This window comes from Stenella coeruleoalba, assembly GCF_951394435.1.
Source record: "Stenella coeruleoalba genome assembly, chromosome: 20".
Taxonomy (NCBI): domain Eukaryota; kingdom Metazoa; phylum Chordata; class Mammalia; order Artiodactyla; family Delphinidae; genus Stenella; species Stenella coeruleoalba.
Window position 1 is genome coordinate 55,822,920 of NC_137166.1, and position 14,824 is coordinate 55,837,743.

General features: G+C 60.1%; 2 protein-coding genes across 5 annotated transcripts in view; both read left to right on the forward strand.

Moving 5' to 3' along the window:
• NAT14 (N-acetyltransferase 14 (putative)) overlaps positions 1-14,063 on the forward strand; it is a 65,398-nt gene extending 51,335 nt beyond the window's left edge. For 2 of the 4 annotated variants that reach the window (XM_079908386.1, XM_079908383.1), the window contains 2 exons: positions 11,909-12,024; positions 12,901-14,063. In XM_079908386.1, the coding sequence (XP_079764512.1) occupies positions 11,953-12,024; positions 12,901-13,449 (621 nt within the window). In that variant the 5' untranslated portion in view covers positions 11,909-11,952 and the 3' untranslated portion in view covers positions 13,450-14,063. Of the gene's footprint in view, positions 1-11,093; positions 11,199-11,378; positions 11,515-11,908; positions 12,025-12,900 lie in introns of those variants that run through there. The other 2 variants (XM_079908385.1, XM_079908384.1) reach the window with 2 other exon arrangements.
• On the forward strand, positions 2,556-10,683 carry ZNF628 (zinc finger protein 628). Its single transcript, XM_079907871.1, has 2 exons — positions 2,556-3,634; positions 7,397-10,683. Exon 2 carries the CDS (start codon positions 7,402-7,404, stop codon positions 10,573-10,575), a length of 3,174 nt encoding a protein of 1,057 aa, XP_079763997.1. The 5' UTR covers positions 2,556-3,634; positions 7,397-7,401; the 3' UTR covers positions 10,576-10,683.
• Positions 14,064-14,824: the final 761 nt, after the last annotated feature.

The following is a 14,824-nucleotide window of genomic DNA, read 5'->3' on the forward strand; positions in this document are numbered from 1 at the left end:
TGTGTTAGTTTCTGCTTTATAACAAAGTGAATCAGCTATACATATACATATGATCCCATATCTCTTCCCTCTTGCTTCTCCCTCCCTCCCACCCTCCCTCTCCCACCCGCCCAGGCGGTCACATAGCACTGAGCCGATATCCCTGTGCCATGCGGCTGCTTCCCACTAGCTATCTACCTTACGTTTGTTAGTGTGTATATGTCCATGACCCTCTCTCGCCCTGTCACAGCTCACCCTTCCCCCTCCCCATATCCTCAAGTCCGTTCTCCAGTAGGTCTGTGTCTTTATTCCTGTCTTACCCCTAGGTTCTTCATGACATTTTTTTTTCTTCTTAAATTCCATACATACGTGTTAGCATACGGTATTTGTCTTTTTCTTTCTGACTTACTTCACTCTGTATGACAGACTCTAGGTCTATCCACCTCATTACAAATAGCTCAATTTCGTTTCTTTTTATGGCTGAGTAATATTCCATTGTATATATGTGCCACATCTTCTTTATCCATTCATCCGATGATGGGCACTTAGGTTGTTTCCATCTCCGGGCTATTGTAAATAGAGCTGCAATGAACATTTTGGTACATGACTCTTTTTGAATTTTGCTCTTCTCAGGGTATATGCCCAGTAATGGGATTGCTGGGTCATATGGTAGTTCTATTTGTGGTTTTTTAAGGAACCTCCATACTGTTCTCCATAGTGGCTGAACCAATTCACATTCCCACCAGCAGTGCAAGAGTGTTCCCTTTTCTCCACATCCTCTCCAGCATTTATTGTCTCTAGATTTTTTGATGATGGCCATTCTGACTGGTGTGAGATGATATCTCATTGTAGTTTTTTGTTGTTGTTGTTGTTGTTGTTTTTTCATTGTAGTTTTGATTTGCATTTCTCTAATGATTAATGATGTTGAGCATTGTTCATGTGTTTGTTGGCAGTCTGTATATCTTCTTTGGAGAAATGTCTATTTAGGTCTTCTGCCCATTTTTGGATTGGGTTGTTTGTTTTTTTGTTATTGAGCTGTATGAGCTGCTTGTAAATTTTGGAGATTAATCCTTTGTCAGTTGCTTCATTTGCAAATATTTTCTCCCATTCTGAGGGTTGTATTTTGGTCTTGTTTATGGTTTCCTTTGCTGTGCAAAAGCTTTGAAGTTTCATTAGGTCCCATTTGTTTATTTTTGTTTTTATTTCCATTACTCTAGGAGGTGGGTCAGAAAGGATCTTGCTGTGATTTATGTCATAGAGTGTTCTGCCTGTGTTTTCCTCTAAGAGTTTGATAGTTTCTGGCCTTACATTTAGGTCTTTAATCCATTTTGAGCTTATTTTTGTGTATGGTGTTAGGGAGTGATCTCATCTCATACTTTTACATGTATCTGTCCAGTTTTCCCAGCACCACTTATTGAAGAGGCTGTCCTTTCTCCACTGTACATTCCTGCTACCTTTATCAAAGATATGGTGTCCATATGTGCGTGGGTTTATCTCTGGGCTTTCTATCCTGTTCCATTGATCTATCTCTCTGTTTGTGTGCGCATAGCATGGGATGCGTGTTATTTATTATGTCTTGTTTATTGCCACCCTTCACCCCCTGTAGATTTTGTAAACTCACTGGGACCGAACTTTTGTTGCCCCCTCCCAAGGCCCCGTTGCTATATCCCAGCTCCTAGGGCAAGATCTGGGGAGGGTCCTGGGTAAGGACTGAGAGTCTGGACACTACAGAATCTGGACTGGGTGCCTCTGATAACTTTCTATGATATCTGTGTCAGCTGCAGAGGACTCCACATACAAGGCTCCATGAGAGGTCCAGCTCAGGGATGGATGGGGGGACAACTCCTCTTCCCGGCCGTGTCCCTGGAGAGCCAGACACGGTGTTAGCGTCCCATCACTCACACCACAGGGCTGTCACTGCTGTCTTGAAAATGAGCCTGTCAAATCTGCACTTTTTTTTTTCCTCCCCAAAGAGGCACCAGGCCCCGAGAGCGGGAGCCAGTTGCTCATAAGGGATCCTCCCTCCATCCCCAAGCCTCTGTTAGCGACCAGAGCCTGATGTGTTGCGGAGCCTTGGATACAGACCCCAGGGGGCAGGGCCTGCAGGTCTCTCCTCTTCCTAGCTTTCCCCTCTTTACTCCTTAACAGCTCAGAATTCTCCTCAGGTGTCCCTCCCCCACCCCACCCCCGCCCCGCCGCCCCCAGTGCCTCTGGCAGCTTCGTTTCTGGCAGGGGAGGTGAAAGCTGAAGTGAGAGGAACGTTTGGGCTGAGCTGGAAGCCAAGGGTTTTATATGCATGAATTCACTGCAGATTTCATAAAGACCCTGCCGGGCATCACGCCTGAGTCCCAGCCTGCCTGGGGGCCTTGGGAAACTGTATGGGAGGCTGTAAAAAGTCGCTCATTCAACAGAGTGCCGTCTGCTTCTGATTAAGCCCCTTGTTGGTTGTTGGGAACACCTGGGTGGCAAAGTCAGACCCCATCCGTCTGTCCTAGAACAGAGATGAGTGCCGCTGAGCATATAATGGGACCCCACCTAGCATAGGGGCTTTCCGGTAGTTGAGAAGGGACGCGGTAAGGGTAGCTGTCAGGCTGAAGAGGGTTGCCTTGGAATAGTGGTTCTCAACCAGGGGACCTGCAGCCAGGTCTGGAGACGGCTGTCATAACGTGTGGTGGAGGGGAGCCGGGTGGCGAGGAGGGCTGTTGGCCTCTAGTGGGTTAGGGTTAGGCCACTATGCTGCTAGCCACCCTACAAGGCACAAGACAGCCCCCACAGTAAAGAAAGACCCGCCCAAATGTCACCAGTGCCATGGTTGAGAAACTAGTTGGATGACTCGCAGAAAAGTCAGTTTGACTTAGAGGCCGAGGCTGGTGAGAGCTGAACATGGAAGGAGGGAGAGGGGATTCAGGACAGCCCCGTTTTCCCCTAAGCCCCCAGGCTGCGAAGGAGGCAGGGGTCCCTGGTGCCCTGGGCAGCCCCCTGCATAGCAGGGCCCAGTTTCCCCAACAGCCGCACTAGCGAGAATGCAACAGACGCCCGGGAACCGCAAGCACGTGGTACCTTTGCGGGGCAGGAAGCACTGCGGGCCTCAGTTTCCCCAACGGGGGAAAAAATGGGAGCCCCGAGGGCCTGGTCGTGGGGCCAGGCCAGGAGTGACCACATCCCTGGTGGGCGACGCCTGCTCGGGAACCGCGCCGCGGGAGAGGATTCTACCACAGACGAGAGGGAGTCGATGCTAATAAAGGGAACGTGCGACCCTGCGTCCCAACCCAGTTTTCCCCGGCCTTAGGCCGACTCCCGCGACCGCCGCAAGGCCCGAGTGGTCGGGGTCCCGACAGTACTACAACTCCCAAGATGCCTCGCGCCGCCGACGCCAGGAAGGGCCGCCACAGCCGGCGGCCAATGGGGGGTACGGAGGCGGGGCCTCTGCGCACGTGGCGTTCTGACGCACTGACGGCGACGTCGGGGTTTGTGTGCGCGAGAGGCCGCCGATAAAGGTTGGGTGCCTCGCGCCGGGGGCCGTTGGGAGGGAGCGTGCCCCCGCCCCCTCCCCGGCCCCCACTCCTACACCGCCGCTGCAGGGGCCCCGCCTTCCCATCGATCCCCGCGGGAAGGCCCTGGGTCTCCCCAGCTCATTCCCCGGTCGGGGCCGCAGGTGAGAGACCGGAGGGGAGGGGGTGGGGGAGGGACCGGAGGGCGGAGACGTTGGGGAAACGGCGAACGTGAAACCGGAAGGGATGCCTTAAAGGGAAGGGCGCTACTTCACCTCCGACTTTTGTCCGCCGGGCCGGCTTCGACTCTTTAAAGGGCAAGGGGCTGCTTTTTAAAGGGGCGGGGCAGGTTGTGCAGTTTATAAAGAGCTTCCCGCTTCCATCACCCCCCGCCTCCCACCCCCCGAGAATAAATTGTCTCTTTAAAGGTCGGTGACAGTGTCCCAGGTACTGAAAGAAAAGCTTCTGAATCCTAGTGGCTTCAAAGCAGTCCCTAGTTTAGCTCAGAGAAGGTGAAGATGGTTGTGCAGGAGCAGGATCCTCTTAAAGGGGAAGTCGGGCCTGATTGGAAGGGTGTGGCCCGGCCTTTTGAAGAGTGTGCTCTTTACCAGATAAGATGGGTCCCGGCTCTTTCAGAGCACGGATGTCTCCTGTTTAAGGAATGCCGGCCCTCTGAAAGACACGTGCAGCTTCCTGGGATAGCCTCTTAAAAGGATTTGCTTATATTTTAAAGGGGACGCTCATCTTTTTAAAGGGAATCTTTACGGCTTGTGCAAAGGGATGCCCAGCTTTCTTTCATTCAAGATATGTTCACTGAGTACTCACTCTGTGCCAGATATTATTCTAGGCGCTGGGATGCAACAGTGAACAAGATGCCACTAGCATCTAGTGGACCGGGGCCGGGGATACTGCTAACCAACTTGCAATGCAGGAAACAGCCCCCTGTCCAGCTCCAATATCAACAGTGCTGATGCTGGGAAACTCTGATTATAAAGTAGGTTAGAAGGTGATAAGCCCTATGAAGAGAAAAAATAAGTCAAGGAAAGAGAATGCGGCATGCTGGGAAGGGTTGCAGAGTTAGGTAGGGTGGTCAGGGAATAATTCCCCAAGATGACATTTCAGCAAAGACTTGGAGGTGAGGGAGGGAGCTTACTGGATATTGGAGGAAAGAGGGTACTAGGCAGGGGCCTGTGTGGGCCCCCAGGTGGGAGTGGGCATGCCTGACCCGGCCCTGTGACCATGGTGCTCTGAGGGTTGGAGAGGCTAGCAGGACAGTCAGGGAGGGAAGGAAGCCATAAGCCGTGGGAAGTCTGAAGTTTCTTGTAAGGGGTTCGTTTTCTGCTCTCAAATGGGAGCAGTGGAAGGCTTTAGCACAGAGGAATGAAATGGTCTGTCTGTGTTGGCAGTTTCCATTCAGCCTCTGTGTTGGGAACAGACTGGGGTTAGGAAGAGTAAGGGTGGAAACTAGGAGAGCTGTCAGAGGCTGTTGCAGTTGCCCAGGAGGGAGATGTTGGTGCCCTAGGAAAAGGTGGTAATGAGGGACTTGGTGGGAAGTGGCCAGAATCCAAGGATGCTCCTGCTCGAATAGGGGAATCGGCTGACAGACTGGTCATAGAGAGTGAGAGAAAAAGAGGAGGTGAGGATGCCCTGGGACTTTTGGCCTGAGCAAGAATAAAGGTGTTTTTGGAGATGGAGCAGACTGGGAGTGAAAGAGATATTTGTGGGGGACAGAGAGGGGAGAGAGCAGGAGCAAAAACTGGACTTAGGTTTTGGGCATGTTAAGTTTGAGTTGTCCATTAGGCATCCAAATGGCATAGTCTAGCAGGGGTGTAGGTTTCAAAGGACAGGTATCAAGTGGAGATCAATTTTGGAATTGTCCAATTTATAGATTGTGAAGTCCCAGGAGTGGGTGAGGGCTTCCAGGGAGAGTGTGGATACAGAATAGGAGGGTTGACAGAGCCCTGGACTCTCCTACATTCACAAGTAGGACTAGCACCCGAAACTGAGAAGGGTGGCAGGTGAGGAGCGCGGTATCCCAGAAGCCAAGGGGACTGGTTTAAGGAGAGAGAGAATAAGGCGTCCATTGACCACTGAGCAGAGACCACTGGATTTAGCAACTAGGAGGCCATGAGTGGAGGGGGCTGGGGGAGGATCTGATTGACAGGGTTTGAGATGGGAAAGAGCATGTATTGATGGCACTTTTAAGTTGCTTTGCTGCAAGGAGACAGAGAGAAATGAGGCCATAGCTGGAGGAGGAAGTGGGGCGAAGGGTTTTTGTTTTTTTAAAGATGGGAGGGCTTCCCTGGTGGTGCAGTGGTTAAGAATCCGCCTGCCAATGCAAGGGACATGGGTTCGAGCCCTGGTCCAGGAAGATCCCACATGCTGCGGAGCAACTAAGCCCATGTGCCACAACTACTGAGCCTGTGCTCTAGGGCCTGCGAGCCACAACTACTGAGCCTACGTGCCACAACTACTGAAGCCCACGCGCCTAGAGCCCGTGCTCCACAACAAGAGAAGGCACCGCAATGAGAGTACCGCACACCGCAACGAAGAGTAGCCCCTGCTCGCCACAACTAGAGAAAGCCCGTGCACAGCAATGAAGACCTAACGCAGCCAAAAAAATGTTTTTAAAAGTTACAAAGATGGGAGACCTGGCTTGTGGGTACACTGATGGGAACGGTCCAGGAGATGAGGAGAATCACTGTAGGTGGGAAGTCAGAGCCTTTAGGCCCAGAAGTAGGCAGGTGGGAGGGGGTAGTGCAGGGTTTCTCAACCTCAGCACCACTGGCATTTTGAACTGATTGTTCTTTGCTGTTTGGGGTTGGGGGTGGTGCTGTAGTGTGCATCGTAGGACGTTGAGCAGCATCCCTGGCCTCTGCCCACTAGATGCCAGGGGCATCTGCTCCTCCAGTCGACAGCCAGATAACCAGAACAGTCTCCAGGCATTGCCACATGTCTGCTGGGGTGGAGGGCGTGGTGGTGGTGGTCGAGGGAGCTTCCACTGCCCCATGAGAGCCACCAGTGTAGTTGTTGGAAGATGGGAATGTTCTCTTCTGGTTGCTTTTATTTTCTCAGCGACAAGATCAATGGCAGGGTCACCTGCTAAGAGCAAGAGGGGATAGGAGAGAGATTTGAGGCAAGTATCACCTGGTGGGGTGGGTGAGTGGACCAGAGAAATGCAGCATGAGCAGTGCAGGGTGTTGGGGAAGGAGCTTTGAGATCCTTGGGCATGAATGCAAAAGGAGGCTGAGGCCAGCCAGTTTCCAGTCACCAGCAGCATCTGTGCTGTATAAGGGGGGCAGTGAGGGTGTGGATGAGGGGGCGGAGGATGCAGAGCCCACAGGATCAATGGGTGGTAGATATGGTTGAACCTAGGGGTTCTGGGTTAGGGTCCCAAGAGGGAGTGGCGGAGCAGGATGAGTGGCGGTGGAGAGCGGATGCTCACAGAGGCTTTGTCTGTAGTGAAAGGTTTGGGGGATGGCAGCGGAAGCGGGTATTGAGGCAGGATGGGGAGGAGGTCTTTAGAGGGACCAGAGGATCCAAAGCGCGTGCTAGAGACCCCAGCCTTCTTCAAAGACACTGCCTGTCTCTAGAGGGGCTGAACATAGCCGGAAAGGCAGCACCTGGCCTCATAAAGGCCACATCCAGTGGTCCAGCCTCCTGGAGGAGATGGCTGGCATGGTGGTGGTGGGGGGTAACCAGCTCTTCCCAATTTGCCATAAGTTTCCCTTTTAGCACCCAAAGCCTTCCATCGTGGGAAGCCTCTCCAGCCAGAGCTGACCTGGACTCTAGGAAGCCGTAATCCTAAGGGATGTGTCCCGTGCCTCTTACAGAGCCAGCCCATGGGTTTGGGGTTGAGATAACCCGGTGTGTGGGCGGAGGTGGGGGGACCACCCGCCCTCGCCTGACCCAGAATCCCTCCTCAGGTGTGATGGTCGGCTCCCACGCGGACATGGCGCCGGCCTCTACCGCAGAGGGGGCCGGGGAAAAGCCGGGCCCCGCAGCTCCTGCCCCCACGGCCCAGTATGAGTGTGGGGAGTGCGGCAAGTCCTTCCGGTGGTCGTCCCGGCTCCTGCACCACCAGCGCACGCACACGGGCGAGCGTCCCTACAAGTGCCCCGACTGCCCCAAGGCCTTCAAGGGCTCCTCGGCCCTGCTTTACCACCAGCGGGGCCACACGGGCGAGCGGCCCTACCAGTGCCCCGACTGCCCCAAGGCCTTCAAGCGCTCGTCGCTGTTGCAGATCCACCGCAGTGTGCACACTGGCCTGCGGGCCTTCACCTGCGGCCAGTGCGGCCTGGCCTTCAAGTGGTCGTCCCACTACCAGTACCACCTGCGCCAGCACACGGGCGAGCGGCCCTACCCCTGCCCAGACTGCCCCAAGGCCTTCAAGAACTCGTCCAGCCTGCGGCGCCACCGGCATGTGCACACGGGTGAGCGGCCCTACACCTGCGGCGTGTGCGGCAAGAGCTTCACGCAGAGCACCAACCTGCGGCAGCACCAGCGCGTGCACACGGGCGAGCGGCCCTTCCGCTGCCCGCTCTGCCCCAAGACCTTCACACACTCGTCCAACCTGCTGCTGCACCAGCGCACCCACGGCAGCGCCGCCGCCCCCGCCGCGGGCGCCGCCCCCGCCCCTCCGCCGCGGGAGCCCGGCGGCAAGGTCTTGGTCTCAGAGGCCTACCTACAGCGGCCCCTCCAACCCCCCAGCCCGCCGGCGCCCCCGCCGCCCGCGCCCCCGCCCGTGGTGCCCGAGCTCTTTCTGGCCGCGGCCGAGACCACGGTGGAGCTGGTGTACCGCTGCGACGGCTGCGAGCTAGGCTTCGGTAGCGAGGAGTTGCTCTTGGAGCACCAGCCCTGTCCCGGGCCGGAGGCGCCGCCCCCGCCCGCGGACGCGCCCTCGGAGCCGCGGAAGGCCGACCCTCCCCCGCCGCCCTCACTGTCCCCGCCGTCCCCCCTGCCGCAGCCCCCTCCCGCCGCCTCTGCCCCTGGCTTCGCCTGCCTCCCCTGCGGGAAGTCCTTCCGGACGGTGGCCGGCCTCTCCCGCCACCAGCACAGCCACGGGGCGGCCGGCGGGCAGGCGTTCCGCTGCGGCAGCTGTGACGGCGCCTTCCCGCAGCTGGCCAGCCTCCTGGCGCACCAGCAGTGCCACGTGGAGGAGGCAGCGGCCGGGCGCCCGCCCCCCCAGGCCGAGGCTGCCGAAGTCACCTGTCCCCAGGAGCCGCTCGCCCCCGTCCCCGCCCCGCCCGCTCCCGCGCCCGCCCCGGCTTCCGCGGAGCGACCCTACAAATGCGGCGAGTGCGGCAAGGCCTTCAAGGGCTCATCGGGGCTGCGCTACCACCTGCGGGACCACACGGGCGAACGGCCCTACCAGTGCGGCGAGTGTGGCAAGGCCTTCAAGCGCTCGTCGCTGCTGGCCATCCACCAGCGCGTGCACACCGGCCTACGGGCCTTCACCTGCGGCCAGTGCGGCCTTACCTTCAAGTGGTCGTCGCACTACCAGTACCACCTGCGGCTGCACTCGGGCGAGCGGCCCTACGCTTGCGGGGAGTGCGGCAAAGCCTTCCGCAACACGTCGTGCTTGCGGCGCCACCGGCACGTGCACACGGGCGAGCGGCCCCACTCCTGCGGCGTGTGCGGCAAGAGTTTCGCCCAGACCTCCAACCTGCGGCAGCACCAGCGCGTGCACACGGGCGAGCGGCCCTTCCGCTGCCCGCTCTGCCCCAAGACCTTCACACACTCGTCCAACCTGCTGCTGCACCAGCGCACGCACTCGGCCGAGCGCCCCTTTGCCTGCCCCATCTGCGGCCGCAGCTTTGTCATGGCCGCCTACCTGCAGCGGCACCTAAGGACGCATGCCCCGGCCAATGCCGCTTCTGGCCCCGCAGCCCCCGGCGCCGGCCCCCAGCCCCCTGCCCCACTGGCTGCCGCCCCAGCCCCGTCCGCCACCCAAGATGTCCACGTTCTACCCCACCTCCAGGCCACGCTCTCCCTAGAGGTGGCAGGAGTCACGGCCCAGGCCCCGCCCCCTGGCCCAGCAGCCCCCAACTCCCAGACGTTTCTCCTGGTGCAGACTGCTCAGGGCCTCCAGCTGATCCCCAGCAGCGTCCAGCCCCCCACACCCCCGCCTCCCCCCGCCCCCCCCAAGCTCATCTTGCTGCCCTCCTCCAGTACTGGTGGTGGGGGCAGCGGTGCAAGGCAGGGCCCACGGGCAGTGGGGAAAGCTGGGCAGGGGGCTGGAGTAGTCTGGCTGCCAGGCCCTGGGGGGCTAGGGGTGCAGGGAGGGAGCAACACCGGGGCCAGCGCGGGAGCGCAGAGCCTCATAGTTCTGCAGAATGTGGGGGCTGGGGAGGCAGGGCCACAGGAAGTGAGCGGGGTCCAGCTCCAACCCCTTCGGCCAGCCCCGGAACTGACCACGGTCCAGCTCCAGCCGGCCCCGGAGGTGACCACGGTCCAGCTCCAGCCGGCCCCAGAGGTGACCACGGTACAGCTCCAGCCGGCCCAGGAGGTGACCACGGTACAGCTCCAGCCTGTAACGGGTCAGCTGTCCAATTCCAGTGGGGGAGCCGTCACCACTGAGGCGCCTAATCTGCTGGTGGTTCAGAGTGGGGCAGCGGAGGAGTTGCTGGCGGACCCCGGCCCGGGGGAGCCCGGTGACGGTGAGGCCAGCACTGGTGTGGTCCAGGATGTGCTTTTTGAGACGCTGCAGACGGAGGAGGGGCTGCAGAGTGTCCTGGTGCTGAGCGGGGCTGATGGGGAGCAGACCCAGCTGTGTGTGCAGGAGGTAGAGACCTTACCCTCGGGGCTGGCTGAGCCGCCAACCCCTGGCCCAACGGGACAGAAACTGCTCATTATCCGCAGTGCCCCGGCCACCGAGCTGCTGGAGAATGGCAGCGTTGGGGGAGGCGCCGCTGCGCTGCAGCTGCTGGCCCCACCACCACCTGGCCCAGGCTCTGCTCCCGCGGGCGTCCCTGCGGCTCCTGCCTCCCAGATGGTACAAGTGGTCCCTGCAGGAGCTGCACCTGGGGGCATGACCCCACAGGGCCTACCCTCCATCCAGTTTGTCCAGACTCTGCCCGCAGTCCAGCTGGTGCACACGTTTTGAGTAGAACCACTGGTACCCCTTCCCGCCCCACACAGAGACCCCGACTCACTGTCAGCCTGGGCTGGGCTGAGCTGGGGGGAGGGGAACTGCAGGCTGGGCTTGCTAATAAAGACCAGAATCTCCGCTCCTGTGTTCTGTTTTATTTGTGGTTTGGGAGATCACTGTCATGGCCATAGCCACCACTTGGGAACTTGGAGTCTCATGTCTTGCTTCCTGGTTCGCAGGTGACTTGCTTTGCGTCTTGGGGCCAGCCACTTCTCCTATGTGGGCTCTGTTTATCCTTTTTAAAAAAGGGATGCAACGGTCACTATATGGGGGAGGCGTTGGAATCTAGAATCCTGGTTCTGCCACTTGTTCTCTGTAAGTCACCCCACCCCTCCTCTCACGGAAAAATGGGTGGGTGGGAATGCCCATTCCGAATGTCACTGAGAGCCGGGGTGGGTTGGTTTGGGGTGGGGCAGTTTGGGAGCCAGTGGGCTCAAGATGCTGACGCGGCCCCTCCCGCGAAGGCCCTGGAACCTAAGAGAACCACTGAGTTCACCGCCCCGCCCCCACCCCCTGAGCTCAGGTTGCTTAGGAACCAGGGGACGTCGGGAAGCAAGCGTGCGTTCAGCGCGCGACCGGTAAGTACCGCTCCCCGCCCCCACCCCGCCGGGTCCCCCGCTGCCATCCCCAGCCCCTTCCCCCGCCAGCGTCCTACAGGCCCCCTTTCTCTGTTGCTCCTCCCCTTGCAGGGTTGCCGCTCCCCGCCTTAGTCCATTCCCAGCCCACGCCCAAACTCTCCCCCCACCCGCTGCCAGAAGGTTGGCAACAGTTGCTAAGGCCGAGAGCAGGCACCGCCCCGCCCCGAGTGCGCTAGTCTGACGTCACTTCCGCCGACGACCCCCTTCTCAACCCTGCTCCCCCCGCACCTTGTCAAAAGCGAAGCGACCCACAGAGGTGCTTGCAAGTCCTTGTTCCTGCGACAGACGCCCTTCGGGGGCGATTGGGGCAGAGAGGCTCTGGGCACTGGGGGGTGGGGAGCGGGGTCCATTTTCTGCCCGTGGGGGTAGTTTCGCTCACCCCCAGGGACGCCCCGGAACCTGGAAGGGAGCCCGGTGTTGGCAGGTGTTGGCGTGCACCGGGCATTTAGGCGTAGATCGCTGGACACCACTGGGGGCCGGGGGGCACCCCGAGAGACTTTAGAAAGGTCGATGGGTTGACGGGGAAGCTTGTCCTGTCTCGGACCTCTCTTGGGACCTGACCTGGGACATACTGTTGCGTGATCCGCAGCTCTGGGGCGCTTTGGGGACGAGAGGTGCCCTCCTGACGCTGACCGGCTTGTTTTCGCCAGGTGCACGCCTGCTCCCTTGGGGGCGCGGGAGCCTGGGGGCTGCCATGGCCCCCAGCCACCTGTCGGTGCGGGAGATGAGGGAAGATGAGAAACCCTTAGTGCTGGAGATGCTGAAGGTGAGAGCGGGCAGGGGCGCCAGTGAGCCTGGGAGGGTGGGGTGGAGGGTACCAGTGAGGGGGGGCCGGGACACCAGTGAACCTGGGAGGGGACGGGGACACCTGTGAGCCTGGGAGGGGGCGGGGACAGAATGAGGGGATACCAATGAGCCTGGTGGGGCGGGGACACCAGTGAGTCTGGGGGAGGGTACCGGGGGGGGGGGCCTGGACACCAGTGAGCCTGGGAGGGGGCGGGGACAGAATGAGGGGGCACCAATGAACATGGGGGTGGGGCGGGGACACACCACGGAGCCTGGGAGGGGGCAGGGGCGGCATTTTGAGTGGCTTCAGTCACCTTCCTGAGCCAGCCGTGACCCCCCGGCGAGCAGTCTTTTGCTGCTCCTAAGAGGGCCCTTGGGCCCTCCTCTGTCTAGTTCTTTCTCCCTACCCTGGGGATCAAAAAGCGTTTTCACCGCTGTAGGGCTGACACACCAACTCCTTCCCTATCCTCCGCACTTCCAGTCTGCCCTACGCCCCAGCCTCCTGCTTTTCAAAGTAGAGCCCTTGGGCCTCAGCCTGGCACTCGAGGACGCCCCAGGCGCCCCTCCAGCTTTCTCTCTTGCTTGGGTCAGCTCCTCCATCCAGCCTCCCCTGATGCCTGCCTCTCCACTGAAGTGGGAGCCCTCACAGTTCCTAATTCACTAGCTCACTCATTCAGAGCCCAGTGCGCCAGCCGTGTGGTCCTGGACCCTCCGCCACAGGCCTCAGCTCACTGCCTTCCTTTCTCCTCCGGCAACCCTGGCCCCGGATCCCTCCTGGGCAGGGCCTGCCTCCTCCCTGCCCCGTTCCTGCTGCCCACGGGAGCCCCCCCACTCTGACTGCTCCTCCTGCCTGCAGGCTGGTGTGAAGGACACAGAGAACCGCGTGGCCCTCCACGCCCTGACGCGGCCACCGGCCCTGCTCCTCCTGGCGGCAGCCAGCAGCGGCCTGCGCTTCGTCCTGGCCTCTTTCGCCCTGGCCCTCCTCCTGCCCGTGTTCCTGGCCGTGGCGGCCATGAAGCTGGGCCTGCGGGCCCGGTGGGGCTCGCTGCCCCCGCCGGGCGGGCTGGGGGGGCCCTGGGTGGCAGTGCGGGGCTCAGGGGATGTGTGCGGGGTCCTGGCCCTGGCCCCAGGCTCCAGCGCTGGAGACGGGGCCCGGGTCACCCGCCTCTCTGTGTCTCGCTGGCACCGCCGCCGAGGCGTGGGCAGGCGGCTGCTGGCCTTTGCCGAATCCCGGGCTCGAGCCTGGGCGGGCGGCATGGGGGAGCCCCGGGCCCGGCTAGTGGTCCCGGTGGCCGTGGCAGCGTGGGGCGTGGCCGGGATGCTTGAGGGCTGTGGCTACCAGGCCGAGGGGAGCTGGGGTTGCATGGGCTACACGCTGGTGAGGGAGTTCAGCAAGGAACTATGACGCCAGACGCTGGAGGAAGGAAAACCAGCGCTTAGTGAGCACCTACGGTGTGCAGACACTTTCACACCGTCTTTCCATGAATCCCCAGCCCACCCAGGGCCCAGAAACTGAGGCCTGCAGAGGGCAAGAGACCCCACCACAGCCTGACGTCTGTCTGTAATGTTTGAACTTCTCAGAGAGGTCGGCCCATCTAACCCCTGCCTCAGATTCTGTCTGCACTGAGAAGTCTCCCCATCTGCCTGTCTGTCAAGCCTGTGCCGTTTGTGCTATGAGCCTGGGAGAGACGTGGGGCAGGAGGAGAGGAGGCCGAGCAAGCCTGCCCCCCACCCCGACCAGGGTTAGGACTTAAGCAGGGGCACCCCAAACCGAGACAAGGCCCCCAGGGAATGGGGTGGGGCTTGATGCTGTGCTTGGAGTGGGTGAGGCTGCAGAGGCAGAGAGGGTGAGGGGCGCCTCTGCAGGGGAGGGTCGTCTGCCTGGAGAGCCCCAGGGGAGGGAGGGGGGTGGTGGGCACAGTGCTGCCCTCCCGGCCAGCCCCTCCCCGGGAAGGTGAGAGCCCAGAGGGGCAGGCAGACCCATCTGGTTTTTAACACCCGTTTGTTAATAAAGCCTGAAACTGCTGTTTGCCTGTCTCCCTCTCTCTGATGCCTTTTCCAGTCTGTCTCCGAGGCCCCCCTTCCGTCTGGCTCCTCCTTCCCCGAGGTTGACATTAATTGTTGGCAGCGGGGGTGCTGGACTGGAGGCAGGGGAGGCAATGAACTCAAGGCAGCCCTGCTCCCTGCCAGCCCTCTGACTCAGGCTCCCCATTACCGAAGTTTTTCCGCCTCACAGCTGCTTAGTGCAGAGAGAGAGAGAGAGAGAGAGAGAGTGTGTGTGTGTGTGTGTGTGTGTGTGCGTGCGTGTGTGTAGTCGCCCTCCCCTACCCAAGCCTTGACCCTTGGTTCCCCAACCCCTGACCCCAGTTTCCTCGGGAGACACGCAAGTTCAACCACGGCTCCCTCAGACAGGAGGTTGGGGACTTTTGCGTGCAGATCCACCGGGGGGGATGGAGAGGGGAGTTTCTCTGTCTCTTTTCCCAATCCAGGAAGTTCTTCCTGGTGTCTGGCTGCAAGCCCTCTTGCTGCACCAGGAGCCCCACTTGTGCCAGGTCCCCAACCCCGGCATCTGATGTGAATCCATCCTTGATGCTCTCTGGTCCCAGCACGCTTCCCTGGCTGGACAAGAGAGGAGGCAGATGGGTGGGCACCCCACCCGTGCACCCCTGTCCCCCAGCGTACGCCCCTGCCTGGATGCTTCCCTGCAGCCTGCTGCCCCCAGGCCGGCTCCCCAGTGGGTGTTTGCAGTTGGACACCCTCCCTGCTGCCTGCCACCGCCC

Excerpts from the sequence above, each read along its gene's own strand:
- ZNF628 (XM_079907871.1), top strand. The coding sequence starts at position 7,402 with ATGGTCGGCTCCCACGCGGACATGGCGCCGGCCTCTACCGCAGAGGGG.